Source organism: Sorex araneus, chromosome 2 (genome assembly GCF_027595985.1).
Source record: "Sorex araneus isolate mSorAra2 chromosome 2, mSorAra2.pri, whole genome shotgun sequence".
Classification (NCBI taxonomy): domain Eukaryota; kingdom Metazoa; phylum Chordata; class Mammalia; order Eulipotyphla; family Soricidae; genus Sorex; species Sorex araneus.
In genome coordinates, this window is record NC_073303.1 from 234,818,901 (window position 1) to 234,838,303 (window position 19,403).

Consider the following 19,403-nt stretch of genomic DNA (forward strand, 5'->3'; position numbering starts at 1 on the left):
ATGGATTGAACGAACCGTATTTCACCAAGTAATCGGCACCTCGCAATCTCTGCACTCCCTTGTTAAGCAACAGTTATTCAGGGGGACCGTTCGGGGCTTGTGGGATCGAATCCGGGTCGGCCGCTCGCACGGCGCCCTGCCTGCCGTCCAAAGTCGCCGACTCTCTCTAGGGGTGAGGTACGGAGAGATCAAGCCTGCTGAGGACGAAATCCAGGGCCTCACAGACGCAAAGCAAGTGCCCTAGGGCTGAGCAACACCCCGACGCCCTTAAAGGGCGTTTCACTCCCTCTACCCCACCTTAGAGGATCTCATGGAGCCAGACAAAGGCCACCTTCTGGATACCACAGGGGGCATTTAACCAGAAATATGCTTCCTTGTTGAATAAAAGCAAGCTTGGTATCACTGCATTAGACTTCTTAGCTAGGATTTGACTGATTCCCCCACTCCAAATGTTTGAGATACTTGTTTGCAAAACATTTTTTAAGTTACCGAAAAAATGTGGGGGGCGGGGCTAGCTCAAAGGAATACAGCGCATGCTTTGCATGCTAGATGCCACTCCGCTAGATCCCCGGAATCACAGGGTCACCCTCGGAACTGGACTCCCCCAAACCCCAACCCAGCTAAAGCACCGAGAAGGGGGTACCTTTGAGCTCCTCAGGGTGTGGCAAAAAAAAAAAAAGAAAGTTACCGGAAGTGCCGTTCCGTTCACAATACAAAATAACTGATGACTGGGGTGCAAAAGCTTGGTGGCCAACGCAAATTTTAAAAGGTGAAATAAATGTTAAATGTGGAATTGATCAATCGCAGACAGAATACTTCAAGGAAAGCTCCCCCGCCCAGTTTGAGGTGCCCGAATGGCAGGCCCCGCCCCTCAACGTGGAGCCCCGCCCCTTTAACCACGCCCACTGATATTTAACCAATCCCTGAGCCAAGTCCCCCAGAGCGACAAGCGCAACTTTGCCGGAGACTGGCTCTTCAGGGCGCTGGAGCTTGGCCCTTTAAAAGCGCGGGCAGGAAGCGGAAGTGGCGTCACCGACTTCCGGGACTTTTTGTCCGTTGGCTCTTCCTTGTGGGAGCGAGTCACATTCATCAGCCTGCTGCGGCGCTCGTGGGGGAGGCGCCCTGGGGGCGCCCTGGGGTGCAAAAGTGGGGGAGTACTAAAGGACGGTTTTGTCCCCGGACTGCGGAGGGGCCCCCTTAGAGAGGTGCGGACCCCACACCAAGGTCACCACGTTGCGCGCTGCGGGGCGGCTCCGGGAGGGGTGCGGGGGTCGTGGTGCGGGGGTGGCTCGCACCCACGTGCTCGGGGACCCTGAGAGTGTCCCGCGTAACCTTTGTGATGCTTCCCCAGGAGCGAGGCGCGCGGCTCGGGCGCCCGGATCCCCGCTGACAGCGCGCCCCGCGGGCCGGGGTGAGTATGGGGGTGGGGGAGGCCCCCATTGGCTTGGAGCACCCCACTGCACCGTGCACGGGAAAGTTCTCGTCTTGGAACTGGCCTTTGCTTTTTTTTAGCATTTTGTTGCTTTTGCATTCCTTGACATTTTTTGGGGGGGGAATCTCCCTTGCGGGCCTGGGAGGAGGTGGGAGCTGGCGGTGCCCGCATAGAACTTGTGGGGGCCCGTGCGTGCCCGGCGTGCGGTGCAGCCTTTGGAAATAGCTCTCCCCGACCGACCCCCGATTTCTTTTTCCTTTCGGTTTGGGGACCGCACCTGGTTTGTGCCGGGTAGGGGCGCGACGTCTGTGATGCCGGCCCATCCCTTAGGAGCTACCCTGGGTGGGGAGGCTCTGCCCGACTCTTTTGTTTCTTTTTCTTTTTTAAAAATAGTTTCGGGCCACACTCGTTTTGCTCAGAGCACGGGACCCTGGAGCTGCTGGTTGCATCCCCGAGGGCTGGGTACTTCGGGACAGCCTGGCAGTGCTTGGGGGGGCCGCGGCGCCCGTTCTGCAGGATCCAGGTTCAGACTTGGTGCCCGCCTTTGCCTGGACGTCCAGATTCTTGGACTCTCAAAACCCGGCCCTGAGCAGCCCTCCCCCACGTTTACTGAGGGAAGAAAGGGTGAGCGGAAGCGTTTCTTCCGTGCAGCTCCGATCCCCTAGCGACTTTTATTGAGTTGCATTTTTTAATTTTCATTTTTTTCCCCTCCATCGTTCCCACTGCTGAGTCTCAAGTTCAGCCCTGCCGCGGGGCCAGGGAAGCGGCTCAGCGGCCGTGCGCGGCTTTGCACGCACGGGGTGCTGTGGGGGATCCCGAGCCCGCCCCCGCCAGGACGAACCTGCTGGTGGTCCTCTGGCCCTGACCTGGGGCTCCCCCGCAAGCACCCCAACAGAGGAGGGGGTGGCTCCCAGCTGCCCATCCCATCCCTTCCCTCCTGCCTGGGTCTCCGGAGCAGTTTATAAATTAAACAACAACAACGAACAAACAAAACAAACAAACGGTGGCGGGGTGGGGCGGTGGGGGTTGGGAGGAAAGGGGCCAGAGGATAGTACAGTGGGGAGGATATTTGCTTTCCATGCAGCTGACCCGGGTTCAATCCCCAGCACCCCCGTAGGGACCTCCAGGCTCCTCTAGGAGTGATCGCTGAGTGCAGAACCAGGAGTCAACCCTGACTGCTGAGCACCCCGGGGTGTGGACCAAAAAAACACACCCAAAAAGTGGGGGGAGGGCTGGAGTAATAGTACAGCGGGTAGGGCGTTTGCCTTGCACGCGGCTGACCCAGGTTCAATTCCCAGCATCCCATATGGTCCCCCGAGCACTGCCAGGAGTAATTCCTGAGTGCAGAGCCAGGAGTAACCCCTGCGAATCGATGGGTGTGACCCAAAAAGCAAAATTTTTAAAAAGTCGGGGGAGCCTAGATAGGGTGCCAGTCCACTTTGCCCTAAGCCCACACAGAGCTCCTTGCTGGTGTCTCAAAGGCCCCAGCCAGTGAGTGATTCCCTGAGCACTGTGCCAGGAGCTTCCTCCAAAGGGGGCAACAAAAACAATAGGTTCAAAGGCCTGGTGGATCAGTAGGCTGGGAGGCACTCCTGCCCCGAGGTTGCTTCTCACGGTGCTTTTAGAATCAGCTTCTGATTGGGGTTCAGGGGCCAAGGCAAATCTAGTTCTCTAGTTCTCTGTTGGCTGATCCCTGTCTCAGGCCTGCAGGGTTGGGGGTGGGGGGCACTTGGGCCTAGATCTGTGTGTGGTGGGGGAGCCCTCTCCTGCAGCGCGCCTGCTTGGCGTGTGCTCCAAGCACCCTCGCCAGCCCCAGGCCCTTTGTTTTCGAGTATGTGGGGCTGCTGGGAAGATGAGGTGCCCGCGTGAGAACTGTAGAGAATAGGCTCTAGAAATAGAAACTGGTTCTTTGCAGGGAAACCTAGAATTTTCTTGGCTAAGAAACAGAAGACAACAGAATTGTGTTTCCCAAAAGAAATTACTGATGGGGTGATGGGGAAAGAGGAGAGGGGAGGCTCAAAGCCCCTGGCTTGTCCTGGGCCAGGAAACCTCATTCTGTCCTTTGTCTTTACCTGAAGTCCCCACCTCGGACCCTTCCCCAGAGCCTTCCAGAAGGGAGGACTTTTTCTTTTTTTTTTCTTTTTTTAACTTTTTTTTTTTTTTTTTTACTTTTTAGCTTTTTGGATCACGCCCAGCAATGGTCAGTGCTCTGCACTCAGGAATTACTATTGGCTGTGCTCAGGGGACCATATGGGATGCCAGGGATTGAACCCAGGTTGGCCGTGTGCAAGGCAGACACACTATCCTGCTGTACTGTCGCTCTGGGCCCCTAAAAGGGGGGACTTTTGAGGGGAAAGCAGGAGGGTATTGGGTTTTGTTTTGTTTCAGGCCACTTCCAGAAGTGCTTGGGTCTTCCTGGCCCTGCTCAGGGCTTTCTCCTGGCAGCAGTCAGAAGACCATGTGGGGTGCCTGGGATTGAACCCTGGTCAGCCTCGTGCAAGGCCAGCGCCCGCCATGCTATACTATCTCTTCAGCTCCCGAGTGCCCATAAATAGGATGTTCGGTCATTTAAAAATTTTTTTTTCTTTTTCTTTTGTTTTTAGCTTGGGGGGCACACCCAGTGGTACTCAGGGCTTACTCCTGACTCAGTGCTCAGGAGTTACTCCTGGTGGTGCTGGGGCAGACCATCTCGGGTGCCAGGGATGGAATGTGAGTCAGCCACATGCAGGGCGATTGCTTTATCTGCTGTACTATCTCTCCGGCCCCTTTTTAATTTTAGCTAAATAATATTCGGAGGGGCCCGAGGGGAGTGTGTTATTTTATTACTCAGGAAAATGAGCGATTATAGGATTGCATATTTCCTTTGTAGAAGTGAATGCCTGTTTGGTAAACTGGCAGGAAGCTCAAGCTGAATTGTAGGTTTTTCTGCTTTCACTTCGGAAGTGTGTTTCCTCACCGCAAGGGTACAGTCAAAACAAACCCCCCAAAACTGCATGCTAGTGTTTCTAATGTGTGAGTGACACATGAAACTTTTCTACAGTGTGGGAGGATGTTTGGGGGTCCCGAAACAAACCGAGTTTCGAACCTGGTGATCCTAAAATTTTTTTAGGTGCTATTTTGTTTGCTTGTGCCTGGGTGTCCCATGACTTCTGGAAATGCAGGGGGCGCAGGGTTTGCCGTGCGCTCACCAGACCCGGGTTCAATCCCCACCATCTGGAGCACTTCACCGGGTGTGCCCCGGCCCCCCCCCCCCCCCGCCTTTAAAGAAAAGCCACACAAGTCAGTTTAGGCCACATGTTGGGATATTTCTGTGTGTTGATGTTTTCTGTATGTTTGGCATTGTCCCCCCCCACCTCTTCACGCCTGGACTTCCTGTCACTTGGGAAGGATGAGCCAAGCTGACGCTAACACTCTAGTTATCAGGAATGTTCCAGTGGGGGTGTGCTGGGCACTGCCTGTTGTCCACGTGTACAAGGGCTCAGCCTGCCGGGACCGTGGGCGCACGGCCATTGACCTCTGTGTCCACAGGTGTGGCTGTCAGGAACTCAGAACAAAAACAGGCCCCGGGGCCAGAGTGTAATAAAGCATGTGGAGAATTGTTTTGTTTCTTTGGCTTTTTGGGTCACACCTAGTGATGCTCAGGGGTTACTCCTGTCTCTGCACTTAGGAATTACCTCTGGTGGCGCTCAGGGAACCTTATGGGATGCCGGGGATTGAACCCAGGTCTGTCACAAGGCAAACGCCCTCCCTGTTTACTGTCCCCGTTTACATGGGGCTCTGGCCCCATGCAGAGATGATTTTTAAATAAAATGTGGGAAGGCCAGAGTGATGGTACAGTGGGGAGGGCGTTTGCCTTGCACACAGTCAGCCTGGGTTCTATTCTTGGCATCCTATAGGGTCCCCCGAGCACTGCCAGGAATAGTTCCTATGTGGTTCAGAGCCAGGAGTAACCGCTGAGCATTGCTGGGTGTGACCCCCAAGCAAAAAATAATAACAAAATAATATCTGGGGGCCAGAGCTATAGTTCAGCAGGTAAGGCAATTGTCTTGCACCTGGCCGATTTGGGTTCGATCCCTGGTACCCCCCTCTGGTGCCCTGAGCATTGCCAGGAGGGATCCCTGAGCACAGAACCAGGAGTCAGTCCTCAGCACTGCTGGGTGTGACACCCCCCCCCCCCCGCAAATCAGGTATTTGCAGGTGACATATGAATTCAGATAGCAGCCTTTATTCAATTGCTAAAGATAATGTGCCCTTTGAAAAAGAAATATAAAATAAGTGTTGGGGGTGAAGAGATAACGAACGGGGTCAGGCCATTGGCGTGTATGCAGCCAGCACGGGTCTGAACCCCTGATACCACATGGGATCCCTTAGCACCGAGCCAGGAGTCAGCCCGGAGCCAACCCCTTCCCCGAAGATAATACTCAGATCCCCCGTTGCAGAGCTACACCCGCTCACTAGAAAGCACGCACCCAGTAGGACATCGGCCTCGGCTTGTGCTGACCTGGTGTGGGGTTGAACCCTGGTACCCCATATGGTTGCCACCCTTCAACTCTTAAGAGAGATCCCTCAACACAGCCAGGTGTGCCCCCTCCCAAAAAAAAAAAAAAACCATTTTGAATAGAAGTGGGGTATGGTTTGGGGGGGGGTAGTGAGGCAAGTAGGGGTGCACCTGGATCTCCCGCATACAGAGCAGGCATTCACCCCACTTTGAGCCATCAAGGGCTCAAATGGTAGCACAGCGGGAGGGCATTTTCCTCGCACGCAGCAGGTCCGGGTTCGAGCCCCAGCATCCATACATAGGGTTCTCTGAGCCCAGCCAGGAGTGATCCCTGAGCACCGACAGGTAGGGTCCAGAAATAAAAAGAAACAGAAACTGCCAAGTGTCTGCGTGGTTCCAGCCTCCGTGAGTGGTTCTTAGTAGCTGTCCATTGTGTCACATCTGTGGAGTGGACGAGGGCTAGTAAACGCACCTGATCAGCTTCCTGCTCAGGTTTGCTGGTCTCCGTTTTCTTTTCTTTTTTTTTTTTTTTCTTTTTTTGGTCACACCCAGCGAAGCACAAGGGTCACTCCTGGCTCTGCACTCAGGAATTACCCCTGGCAGTGCTCAGGGGACCCTATGGGATGCTGGGAATCGAACCCGGGTCGGCTGCGTGCAAGGCAAACGCCCTACCCACTGTGCTATCACTCCAGCCCTGGTCTCTGTTTTTATTCCAGAACTCTCAAACGTGGGCAGATAGTTTCAAAGCATTGCCAGGAGGCAATTTTATTTATTTTTTATTTTTGGGTCACACCCGGCTATGCTCAGAAGTTACTCCTGGCTCTGCACTCAGGAATTACTCCTGGCGGTGCTCGGGGGACCCTGTGGGATGCTGGGAATCGAACCTGGGTCGGCCACGTGCAAGGCAAATGCCCTACCCGCTGTACTATATCGCTCCAGCCCCAGGAGGCAAATTTTGCTTACTGTGTGTAGGTGGTCCGTACCCGGCAGTGCTCAGGACTGACTCCTGGCAAGCTCAGGGTGCCAGGGATCCAACCTGGGTTGTCCATGAGCAAGGCAGCTTGCCCCGCCCACTTGTGCCAGTGCTCAGGCCCCACGAGTCAAATTGCTATTTTAAACAAAATATTTTTGCATGTTTGTTTGGGGCCTCCTCTGGTGGCGCTCAGGGAGAGAGTACTGCAGGCTCCACACTCAAATTACTCCTGGTGGGACTGGGGGTTGGGGGGAACCCTATGGGGTGCCGGGGGTCGAACCCAGGTCGGCTGCCGTCTTACCACGGCAGCCCCTCTGATCACACCCACTGGGATCTTAATCTGTTCATCCGCGTAATGGGGTGCAGAAACTCGCCATCATACTGATCTTTGAAAGAAAGTGCCCCCCAAGGACAAGTCACGCCCGTCTTACACAACACTTAGCGGATCTCTGCCAGGTGTTTTTCTTGGCCGACCCAATTCCTGGGCCTTACTTCCTCTGTGCCTTTAACCCGTCCAGTCCGAGCGTCGAGTAACTGAGCCCCCGGCCAGTCTGGTGGCTGCCCTCACCTGGGTTCCGGGTGGGCACTGTTGACCCCTTCTCCAACTTGCCACTGGATTTGTTTGTTCTGGGATTTGGGCCCCACCTGACAGCGCTCTGGCCTTCCTCCTGGCGCTGTGCTCAGGGAGCACTCCTTCTTTGCTCTGTGCCCAGGGATCACTCCTTCTGGGCCGCAGGGGCCCCTGTGCAGAAACTGGGTCAGCCCCGTGGGCAAAGCGGGTGTCTCAAACCTGGTGCACGGGCTCACCTCTCGCCCCCGGAAATCAAATGGTCTTTGATGTGTGTTTCTGGTTGGGAGCCACGCCCTGCGGTGCCACCCCTGTGGTGGCCCATCTCCAGCCCGGAAAGCAAATTTTCAAGAAATCAGTTGGTGACAGGATGGGGGCCAGGAGTGAAGCTTCAAGTGGGGTGTGGCACTGGCCTTGCCTGGGGGAGGGCCCAGGCTTGATCCCCAGCATGAATGCTCCCCCCCAGGTCTCCTTGCCACTTAAGATGCAGGTGTCAGGACTGGAGCAATAGCACAGCTTGTAGGGCAGTTTGCCTTGCACACGGCCCACCCCCCACCTGGTTTCGATTCCCAGCATCCCATAGGGTCCTCCAAGCACCACCAGGAGTAATTCCTGAGTGCAGAGCCAGGAGGAACCCCTGTGCATCGCTTGGTGTGACCCAAAAAGAAAAAAAGGATACAGGTGTCCCCCCCAGCGTCCCCAACCCCCACTGAGCAGTACTGGGGCGTGGCCAGCAGCAGCTGTGAAGGTCAGGCTTGCAGTGAAGCGGAACCACAGCCACCACAGAACCAGAGCATTAGATATCTTTGGACTCACGCCCGTGGGGCCCGAGGGCCAGCCAGGCATTGTTTTAAACCTGAGATAGATATTTATTTTATTTATTTTTTTGCTTTTTGGGTCACACCCAGCATTGCACAGGGGTTACTGCTGACTCTGCACTCAGGAATTACTCCTGGCGGTGCTCAGGGGGGACCCTATGGGGTGCTGGTCATCGAACTTGGGTCGTTCTGCAAGGCAAACGCCCTACCTACTGTGCTATCGCTCCAGCCCCTGATAGATATTTATTTTTGCGTTTCAGGCCACACTGGCTATGCTTAGGGATCACTCCTGGCTGGAACTGGGGGATCAGGCCCAGGTTGGCCCTGTCCATGTCGGGCGCCCGATCTCCCGCAGAGCCTTGGCCCTGGCCCCTGATAAATATTTATGATTATATCTTCCTTGACACCGGATAAACTTACCTTTTGTTTTTCTGAGCCACGCCCGGCAGCACTCAGGGCTTACTCCCATCTCTGAGCTCACTCCCTGTGGGGCTCTGGGGACCTTGAATGGGGCCTCTGTGCGGGGAGGAATCAATAACCAGGGGTCTGCGGTGGGCAAGACTGAGCCCCTCCCTGCTGTGCTCGCTCCAGCCCCTGGACAGACTGGCCTTCTGAGGTGCTGGGGGACTTGGGGGGGAAGGTTTGGACTGCAGAAGGGAAGAGAAGGGAGTGTATTTGTTTACGAGAAAACCCGCTCTGCGCCCCCATGGGGCCAGATCTCTGAGGAGGCAGCGGGCGGGCTGGGAGCCCAGCGCAACTGGAAGGATGAAGACTCTTCAAAGACACTTGTGGGAACCTTGGGCCGAATGAGCATTGGAGCAAAGTAAACAAGTCATTTGAGGAATTGGGTCCAAGGGAAAGATGCCGGGTCCCTTCCGTGAGAAGCCCGATGAGGTGGGGTGGATGGGTGGCGGCTGGTGGCGTCTGGAGTCCCGGGAAAGGCTGATTCTTTTCTCTAGGTCCTTGCTGAGTTGTAGTTGGTGTTGGTGTTCCCAGACGAGGCTGAGGAGCCGGAGTATTGCCAGGAAGGTGGGAAGCAGGAGGGGGGCTCTTGAGTTTACCCCTGAAGCTTGCTGGCAGGGCCGGGTCCTGGGGCTGAGAGCATTCTCCAGGGCGTCGTGATGCAAGAGAGAAATGGGGGGGGGGGGCACTGATCGTGCGTCTGGGTCTCTAGCCGAGGTTCCACTGGGGCCGTTTTGGCATTGCTCTGGTTTCTGTTTGGGGGGGGGGCGCTGGGAGGATCACACCCTGAAGTGTCCAGGGCTTCCGGTTGGCACTGCAGACCCACTTGTGTGGCCTCCCTGGAGAGGGGGGCCGCGGTGCATGCTGGAGGGGTGAAGAATTCCTGAGTGTTTACTAAGCGAGGTCCTTGGGCCAAGTTGTTTTGTGTTTGCAGGCAGGAATTTTCGGGGAAGGCGTTGAACTTGGAGCAGTGTGGTCCTGACCTGCAGGCCGGGACGTCTACACCCGGGTTGATTACTGAGCCCAAGTCCGGGTCCGGGGGAATTGGCCCCGCGCTGAATTACATGGGGGCAGTTTGGCACCTTCCCCATTGGCTGCATGGTATTGTCGGGGGTCTTTGTTTCTTGCCTTTCTCTCTTGGGTGGTTGGTTCAGGAGGCCATACCCGGCAGTGCTCAGGGGTAACTCCTGGCTCAGCATTCAGGAACCACTGCCGGGGCTCGGGACCCTACAGGATGCCGGGGATCGAACCTGGGTCAGCTGCATGCAAGGCAAATGCCCTCCCTGCTGTCCTATCTTCCGCCCCCCTTTTTTATTTTGGGGTGGTTTGAGGTTACTCCGGTGGTGCTTAGAGGGACCCCTCAGCAGCAGTGCTGGGATAGAACCAGTATCAGCAGCGTGCAAGGCCTGCAAGTAAATGCCTTTACCTCCGTATGCTTTTTCCAGCCCCGAGATTTTTTTCCTTTTATAGAAGGGGCGAGGCTCAGGGGACCCTACGGGGTGTCAGGGATGGAACCTGGGTTGGCTGCGTCCAAGGCCAGCACTCTCCCCCTGTGCTATGACTCTCCCCAGCTCCCAGGTTTCTTCTCTTTTTTGGGAGGGGTCACACCCAGCGATGCTCAGGGGTTTCTCCTGGCTCTCAGGAATTAACTCCTGGCAGTGCTCGGGGGACCATATGGGATGCTGGGACTCGAACCCGGGTCAGTTGCGTGCAAGGCAAATGCCCTCCCTACCCGCTGTGCTATTGCTCTAGCCTCCCCGCCCCCCCTCAGGTTTTTTGAGTGCACGAATGGGACATCATTTCCAGCTCATTTCCAGGGCAGTGACAACTAGGCCAGTGGAGGTGCGACTCGCCACCACCTCTGCGTGCTCATGACTCACTGGTTTGTTCTCTTCCAGGTCTTTCTCCCCAGGGACCTTTCCTGCCTGTGCTTAGGAGACACAGAGACAGAATGGATGGTGAGTCTCAGCGTGCCCTGGTCAGAAGGAAGCGGAACCCGAGTGTGCGCCCTGCAGCCCAGTAGGGGGAGGGGGGCCAAGTTCGAGCCCTCACTCCACGTGACCCCCAGAACCAAAGTGGGGCGGGGCTAGTCCATGGGTTCAGGCACATGCCCTGCGTGTGTCCGAGCCTAGTTTGGCCTCGAGAATCTCCAGCCTTGTTCGTCAGGTATCGCTGGGAGGGGCCCCTGAGCCACCTGAGCACTTCTTGGGAAACTTTACCCTCCCCCCAAAAAAAATAAAGCGTCCCTAGCATGCTGGGGCCCCAGCTTATGCCTCTTGGGTCACTCTGTCATCTCTAGATTTCAGAGAGAAATTAGACCCTGGCTCGGTCGCTTGCAAACCAGGTGCCCTCCCGAGGTGCCCTGGCCCGACCCTGCAGCCTACTTACTGTGAAGATCACAGGCCAGGGGGTGCCTCCGAGGACTGGAGCCCCTCTTTGCACGAGGGGGCCCCAGCTTTGCTTTTTTATTTATTTATTTTTGACTGTTTGGTTACACCCAGGCTGGAGCAATAGCACAGCATAGGGCGTTTGCCTTTCACACGGCCAACCCGTGTTCTATTCCTCCGCCCCTTTTGGAGAGCCTGGCAAGCTACTCAGAGTATTGCGCCTGCACGGCAGAGCCTGGCGAGCTCCCTGTGGCGTATTGGATATGCCAAAAACTAACAATAAGTCTCACAATGAGAGACGTTACTGGTGCCCCCTCAAACAAATCAATGAGCAACGGGATGACAGTGACAGTGACAGTGGGTCACACCCGGCGTTGCACAGGGGTTACTCCTGGCTCTGCACTCAGGAATTATTCCTGGCGGTGCTCAGGGGGACCATATGGGATGCTGGGAATCGAACCCGGGTCAGCCGAGTGCAAGGCGCTGACCCGCTCTACCCGCTGTGCTATCGCTCCAGCCCCGGGGTCCCAGCTTTGATACCTGAGCACCACCCAGGTGCCCCTCCTTTCAATGAGAAGGGGACTGGGGACCGTTGACAGCACAGCAGGAAGGGCACCCACCTGGCACATGGTCAACCCGGGTTCCATCCCCACCACCCCACAGGCCTGACCCCCAAACCAGGGAAAGAAATGGGAAGCTGGAAGGGAGGGTCGGTTCGTGGTGGTCCGAGCTCTAAGCGGAGGCTCGTCTCTTCTCTCCCAGGGGAGACTGCGGGCCGGGCGGACGTGTCCCCGTGTCTGAGGAGTGTGGCCAGGCCTGCTGGTAGCAACCCCCGGGGGGCACCCGCCGCCACCGCCAGATCCCAACTGAGGGCGCCCTTCCGGGGAGCTGCGTGGTCACACTGAGGAAGGCGCCCGCAGCCCTGCATCCCCCGCAGCCCCTGGTGAGCCCGGCTAGTCACTCCGCAGCCTGCGCCCACGCCGCACCATGGATCGGCCGTCGGAGGCGGCCGGGGTCGGCAAGACGGAGCCAGGCCTGCACCCCTACACCTGCAGTGAGTGCGGCATGGTGCTGCCCTGCGCCGCCGACCTGAACCTGCACATGCAGATGCACCCGGGCAAGCACCCGTGCGTGTGCCAGGAGTGCGGGCGCGCCTTCAGCCAGGCTGCTGACCTGGCCGACCACCTCAAGTACCACACGGGCGAGAAGCCCTTCAAGTGCGACCAGTGCTGGCGGGCCTTCGCCACCCTGTCCAAGCTCACGGCCCACTTCCGCTCGCACACAGGCGAGAAGCCCTACCCCTGCAACATCTGCGGCAAGACCTTTGCCTGCTCATCCTACATCACCATCCACAAGCGCGTGCACACGGGCGAGCGCCCCTACGCCTGCCCCGAGTGCGGCAAGCGCTTCGCCGAGTCGTCCATCCTCACCAACCACATCAAGGTGCACACGGGCGAGAAGCCCTACGCCTGCAAGGAGTGCGGCAAGGCCTTCATCAAGGCCTCAGGCCTGGCCGAGCACATGAACACGCACACGGGTGAGAAGCCCTTCGCCTGCCGCGAGTGCGGCAAGGCCTTCATGAAGTCGTCGGGGCTGGCGCTGCACGCCAAGATCCACACGGGCGACAAGCCCTACCAGTGCGACAAGTGCGGCAAGGCCTTCTACGCCTCGTCCAACCTCACCAAGCACTTCCGCACGCACACGGGCGAGAAGCCCTTCCAGTGCAACGTGTGCGGCAAGACCTTCACCACGCTGTCGTACGTCACCATCCACAAGCGCTCGCACACGGGCGAGAAGCCCTACGCGTGCAAGAAGTGCGGCAAGGCCTTCACGGCGTCCACGCACCTGGCCAAGCACCTGCGCTCGCACACGGGCGAGAAGTACGAGTGCGACCTGTGCGGGAAGAGCTTCGCCAAGGCTTCCAGCATCCTCATCCACAAGCGCACGCACACGGGCGAGAAGGCCTTCGAGTGCAAGGAGTGCGGCAAGGCCTTCTTCGACTCGTCGGGGCTCACGGCCCACAAGAAGATCCACGCGGGCGTCAAGCCCTACGAGTGCAACCTGTGCGCCAAGGCCTTCATCAAGTCGTCGGCGCTCATCAAGCACATGAAGATCCACACGGGCGAGAAGCCCTACGTGTGCGCCGAGTGCGGCAAGGCCTTCACGCGCTCGTCGGGGCTGTCAGTGCACATGAAGATCCACACGGGCGAGAAGCCCTACATCTGCGACAAGTGCGGCAAGGCCTTCGCCTCCTCCACGCACCTCACCAACCACTTCCGCTCGCACACGGGCGAGAAGCCCTTCCAGTGCAACGTGTGCGGCAAGACCTTCGCCTGCTCGTCCTACATCACCATCCACAAGCGCTCGCACACGGGCGAGCGGCCCTACGAGTGTGAGGAGTGCGGCAAGGCCTTCACGGCCTCCTCGTGCCTCATCAAGCACTTGCGCTCGCACTCGGTGTAGGCGGGCTGGGGGCTGGGGGGATTCGCACCCGCCCGTCCCTCTCCCTGCCCGTCCCCAGGGCCCCCTGCCCTACTCGCTGCGTGTGGAGCCCTGGCTGGCCTCTCTCTCCACCCCCTCACCCAGTCGCCCCAAACCCCCCAGACACTCAGGCCTTAGTGGGACGCCATGCAAATCCCACAGCCCCGCCTCGGACCCCAACTCTTTGCAAAGGCCACTCACTTTTTCTCTTTCTGAGACTTTTCGCTGCCCGGATCTCCGCCAGAGGTTCCTGAACATTCGCTGGTTCGATGGATGGAAATCCTGAACGTGCGCTGTTGAGGGGCGGCAGGATTCGTGTTGGAAAGGGGGGTGCCACCCCAGGTGGGCTCCCCCAGTGAGCCCCAGAGGGTTAAGGATTCAGTTGGGATGGTGAGGAAGTGGACCCTTGTTGTCTGCATCCTGGAGGCTCCCACGTTTGTCCCGGGTCCCAGGATGCCCAAGTCCGCACGCAGTGTGTGTGTGTGTGTGTGGGGGGGGGGGTGCTGCCTGCTTGCATCTCACCACCCTGGACAGACCCCGTCACCCTGCCAGGGAAGCTTCAAGAGTCCCCTCAGGTCCGCTGCGCCCGAGGACAGTGTGCGACCATGTTTGTCACATGTTCTGCGAAGGATGGGACGGAGGCAGCCCAGGCCTCTGCCCACTCAGCTGTTTTGTTGAGCTGTGTGAATGGGACAGAAGGACGCAGGGGGTCTGATGAGTGGGGGGTCTCCACTGCGTCAGGTGAACCCCAAAGTTTCCTGGATGGAGAGCTGCTCTGCGCCAGGAAGATTACTGGCGGAAGATGGTCTGCTCGTGCCTGACGGGGTTAGACGCCGTCGGCCCCTGGACCCCTGTCCATTGCCGCCCACCTCGCCCCGTCCTTAACTGTTAGGGTGTGGACACGCAGCCTGTGGCTCCCTGAACCTGAAATCGTGGCGGTTTCTAGCTGAGGCAGGGACTTCGGGGTGACCGTGCGGGCTGGGGGGGTGAAGCACGTCCGAGCCAGCTCTGACCAACGCTGCCTTTCTGCCAATAGCCATACCGGGCCCGCCACGGGGCCTGCCTCCGCCTTCCAGCCACCCAAAGCCAGCCAGTTTATTCTTCTATAAACCCCCTATGGTCCCGGGACAGGGACAGGACACGGTGAGCCGCAGGGAACCCCAGACGCAGCACGGCAACACGCTCTGCAGGGCCCTCCTGCCCTCCCACCCTCCCGCCCTCGGCATTGCCTCGGTGTGGTGTGCAGATGGGGAGAGAGAGGCGGGGGCGGGGGTGGGGTGCCCCAGCCCTGGGGGAGCTTGGATTCCTATCCTGGAAAGAGACCGGATGGTAGTGGACGTTTGTTCCCCTCAAATGGGGGGCCCCCGCCCCCTTGCTGCGAAGACTTGTGTCCAGGCCCTGTGTCTGAGTCCCGAGGGCCCAGAAGCCCCGGCCACAGCCCTCTACGGGTAGGGGCTTACACATGAACCCGTGTGTTGCAGGCACAGGGGGGCAGGGCGGGGGGAGGCTGAGGAGGGTCCATGCCGGCTCTGGGGGACTTGGGGCTAGTGTGGGGGCCGGGGTGGTCAGTGTGTGTTTGCTAGTTGCTGAGTCGGGGGTCGGGGGCCGAGTTCTATCTCTGTTGCCGTCCAGGACTGGGGTGAGCCCCAGGAGGGGCTCGTCCCAGCCAAGACCCACCCACCCCACCCCTGCCCCACCAGATGTCCAAGTAGCAAGGATTTTTAAAAGATAATAAAAAAAAAGAATGTAAGGACACAGTTAATAGATATACTCAAGGTCACAGGAATCAGAAAATAAATGCTTTTGGAGACCAGTATTGGGTTTATCATGCATAATTTGTTGCTTTTTGAAGTGTCTGGAATGTAAACTGGGGCCTGCACTGTATTTGCTTTCATGAGTTACATGAGTTTTGTTTTTTTCACTTCTAAGACTCACTGCTGTTGTGTGTTTTTTTGGTTCCCACCTCCTCCCCATCTTGACACTTAAACCTCAGCTTACGGGGCTGGAGGGATAGCCTAGCGGATAGGGCGTTTGCCTTGTACGTGGCCGACCCAAGTTCGATTCCCAGCATCCCATATGGTCCCCTGAGCAGCATCAGGAGTAATTCCTGAGCACATGAGCCAGGAGTAACCCCTGAGCATTGTCGGGTGTGACCCTCAAAAAAAAGAAAAAAAAAAACAAAACACCTCAGCTTGTGTGCCCATGCCCCAGGCCTCCCTCTGGGTGGCGGGCTCAGCTGTTGGACCCAGCTGGACTCATGTCACCCAGGACTTTCTGGTCCTTGCCGACCTGGCCAGAGCCTGCCTGTATGCAGGTCAGTTGGGGTCCAGTTTAGCAATTCATGCAGGTGGCCCATGGCACCTGCATCTGATGCAGGAAGGAGAAGCAATGTCTGCCATCTGGGATACGGGGCTGGGCACCCAGGCCTGCAGGAAACCACCCAGCTTCCTTTGGGGGACTCTGGGGGAGGAGCTTTGGACCACACCCAGCGATGCTCAGGGCTAACTCCTGGCTCTGCCCTTGGGGACCTGGCACAGCCCTGGGGACCATGTGTGGATGCAGGAGATTGAACTTGGTTCTGCTGCCAGCAAGACCAAAGCCTTCCTGCTGTCCTGTCGCCCTGACCCGAAACAGCTGCCATTTCTGTCGGGGCTGCACCCCCTATTTGGACTGAGTCCCTCACTCCTGGCAGGGATCGGGGGATCTTGTGCCAGGGATCAAACCCAAGTTGGCTGCTTGCCTTGCGAGCCCTTTCCTCCCTCTGCCATCTGTCTCTGCGGCACCTTCCAAATGGCGTTCCCTGGGAGTGCGCAGACCCAGTTCGTGGATATTTTACCAAAAGCAAGGTATGGATTTAATACCTTTCTCACATAGAAAGGAAATGAAGCCAGAAGGTAGGAAGGTAGATGCAAGGGCCGGATGCAAGATGCTATGCCTCTGTAAGAGGCCCGGGTTCAATTCCTGACTGCACTGCATTCTCTCTTTTTTTTTTTTTAATTTCATTTTATTGAATCACTGTGAGATAATTACAAGCTTTCATGTTCAGGTTACAATCTCACAATGATCACCCACCCCTCCCCCAGTGCACATTCCCCACCACCGATATCCCGGATATACCCCCCCCTTTCCCACCCTCCCCTGCCTCCGTGGCAGACAATATTCCCCATACTCTCTACTTTTGGGCATTATGGCTTGCAACGCAGACACTGAGAGGTCAACATGTTTGGTCCATTATCTGCTTTTGGCACGCATCTCCCATCCCAACTGGTTCCTCCAGCCATCATTTTCTTAGCTGCACTGCATTCTCTGGTATCTCTGAGCACTGCCGGCTGTGCCCCCACCCAAGTAAATACTAAAGCTTAGGCGGGATTATCAAAAGAAGTCTTGGCAAAGCAACTGAAGGACAGTCCTCGCCGGTTCTGGGACATGGCCACCCACCTGCTGGTCCTCCAGACTGTCATCCACAGCTCTGATCTGGACCGCATGCTGCTGTTGGAACTGCATTACGCACAGCTGTCTGGTCTGTACTGTACACAGCTGTCTGCTTGGTTCCTCCCATGCAGACACCCTCTAACTCACAGTGAGTCTCTCTGACCTGTGCTCTCAGGACAGGGCTGTGGAGGGGAGGGGTCTAAAGCATCCTCACCTGAGAACCACTGGCTTTGAACCTGGGGTACGCCCATTCCCCACCCCATCCAGCCATCTGCCCAGGGTTCACAGATGTGAGGGACACCCCATCCAAGTGCCCCAGTGCTGGTTTGCCACCGTGTCCTCAGTACATCTGCATTCCATCCCCAAAGTCCAAATCTTTTCCAGGCATCAGAGCTATAGGACAGCAGGGAGGGCATTTGCTTTGCACATGGCCGACCCAGGTTCTGTCCCTGGCACCCCAGAGGGTGAGCACCAGGGGTGATCCCTGAGCATCACTGGGTGTGGAACCCAAATAACAAATCTATGTTCCAAGCAAGGGTCAGGAAGACAAGTTAGTGAGTAACTGTGAGTGAATGAGTCAGTGTATGAGTTGGCTGAGTGAATAAGTGAATGAGTGAATGAGTGAGAGTGAAATGGGTTGAGTGAATAGCTGAGTAAATGAATGAGACTCTGAGAGTTGAGTAAATGAAATGAATGAGTCAAGTGAAGACATGAGTGAGTGAATACATAGTGAATGAGTGCCCTAGGGGATCTCAGCCTTTCGTGAATCAGCTTTATAAACTCCAGTGTCCTGGGGCCTGAGCCAGAGTCCAGTGGGGAGGCATTAATTAGCCTTGCAGGCGGCCGCCCAAGTTCGGTCCCTGGGTTTGATCCCCGGCATCCGTAGTTGTCCCTTGAGCACCACCGGCAATGATTTCTGAGTGCAGAGGCAGGAGTGACCCCCAAACTAAAAACAGAAAGACTTCTCCCCGCCTTTGTAATGAAAGGGGGGTCAGCTGAGAGCAATCCAGGCCCAGGGTCTGGGCCCCAGCCGGGAGAGGGGGACCCCCAATGTCGGGAGCTGGCAGGGACCCAGTGCTCTGGTGCCTGTGCCCTGCCCCCCACCCCCAGAGGCCTGGTTGCCACCATGGGCTCCTCCACTGAGCTCCTGCCCTGCTGTGGCTCCCCACCCCCGCCCAGGCTGTCCTCACTACCCTGTCATTCCCGGGGCCTTTGGTCCCTGCAAGAAGGAGTTTTGGGGTCACACTGGGCAGACCTCAGAACCGTGTGCAGTGCCACTGGTGGAACCAGGGGTGACTGCATGAGAGCAAGCACCTTCGCCCCACACTATCGCTCTGACTCTGGGATGTGGTCTTTTTTTTGGGGGGGCGGTGGGCACACCTGGTGGTGGCCTGGGCCTTATGATAACAGGGATTCAAACTCAGGATGGTCAGATGCCGGGCAGGTGCCTTGGCCCCTGGGCTATCTCTGGGTGTTGTTTAACTTGCAAATGTTTGAATCACACACACACACACACCCCTTGCTCCCCTGTTTTTTTTTTTTTTTTTTTTTTGCTTTTTGGGTCACACCTGGCGATGCACAGGGGTTACTCCTGGCTCTGCACTCAGGAACCACCCCTGGCGGTGCTCAGGGGACCATATGGAATGCTGGGATTTGAACCCGGGTCGGCCGCGTGCAAGGCAAACGCCCTACCCGCTGTGCTATCACTCCAGCCCCTGTTTTTAATGTCTTTTTTTTGGTTCTTGTTTTGGGGCCATACCCAGACATACTGAGGGGTTACTCCTAGCTCTGTGTTCAAGAATCACTCCTGACAATGCTTTGGGGACCCCATGGGGTGCCAGGAATCAAGCCAGGGTTGGCCACATGCAAGGCAAGTGCCCTGCCCACTGTGCTAACGCTTCACTCCCCCACCACACACACACCTTTAATCTTTGGTTTGGGGCCACATCCGGTGGTGCCCAAGCCTCAATCCTGTTTGTACTTAGGGATCACTTCTGGCAGGGCTGAGAGACTCTAGGGGGTGCCCTGAATCGAACCCAGGTCAGTTGCGTGCAAGGCAAGTGCCTTAGTCATTATGCTGTGACTCCAGCCCCAATGCAAGTTTATTCTTAATCACAGCAACTTGCCCCATGCCCCCTCACCCCCCAAGGCAGCTGTGGGATGGGCTCCCCCGGCTCCCCCCCAGCCCTCCCCAGGCCTGTCGCTTATAGCTTATAGGGGCTCTTTTCCGATTGCTTCATTTCTACCCACTCTGGGAGTCACAGCTCAAACACTGATGCTTGTTTTCAAGAATCTCCCTTGGAGCCTGCAGAGACATTTAATGAAGTGTTGCTAAGGGGGCCAGAGCAATAG

The 19,403-nt window shown here is 57.1% G+C and overlaps 1 protein-coding gene across 2 annotated transcripts; it reads left to right on the forward strand.

Moving 5' to 3' along the window:
- The first annotated feature begins 1,061 nt into the window (after positions 1 to 1,061).
- On the forward strand, positions 1,062 to 15,435 carry LOC101538207 (zinc finger protein 665-like). 2 transcript variants are annotated; one of them, XM_055129403.1, is made up of 4 exons: positions 1,062 to 1,205; positions 1,352 to 1,411; positions 10,650 to 10,709; positions 11,901 to 15,435. In XM_055129403.1, exon 4 carries the CDS (start codon positions 12,126 to 12,128, stop codon positions 13,599 to 13,601), a length of 1,476 nt encoding a protein of 491 aa, XP_054985378.1. In that variant the 5' UTR covers positions 1,062 to 1,205; positions 1,352 to 1,411; positions 10,650 to 10,709; positions 11,901 to 12,125; the 3' UTR covers positions 13,602 to 15,435. The 2 variants fall into 2 exon arrangements, with proteins under 2 accessions (XP_054985378.1, XP_054985380.1); XM_055129405.1 differs by lacking the exon at positions 1,352 to 1,411 and having other exon boundaries at positions 1,072 to 1,205.
- Positions 15,436 to 19,403: the final 3,968 nt, after the last annotated feature.

Excerpts from the sequence above, each read along its gene's own strand:
- LOC101538207 (XM_055129403.1), top strand. The coding sequence starts at position 12,126 with ATGGATCGGCCGTCGGAGGCGGCCGGGGTCGGCAAGACGGAGCCAGGC.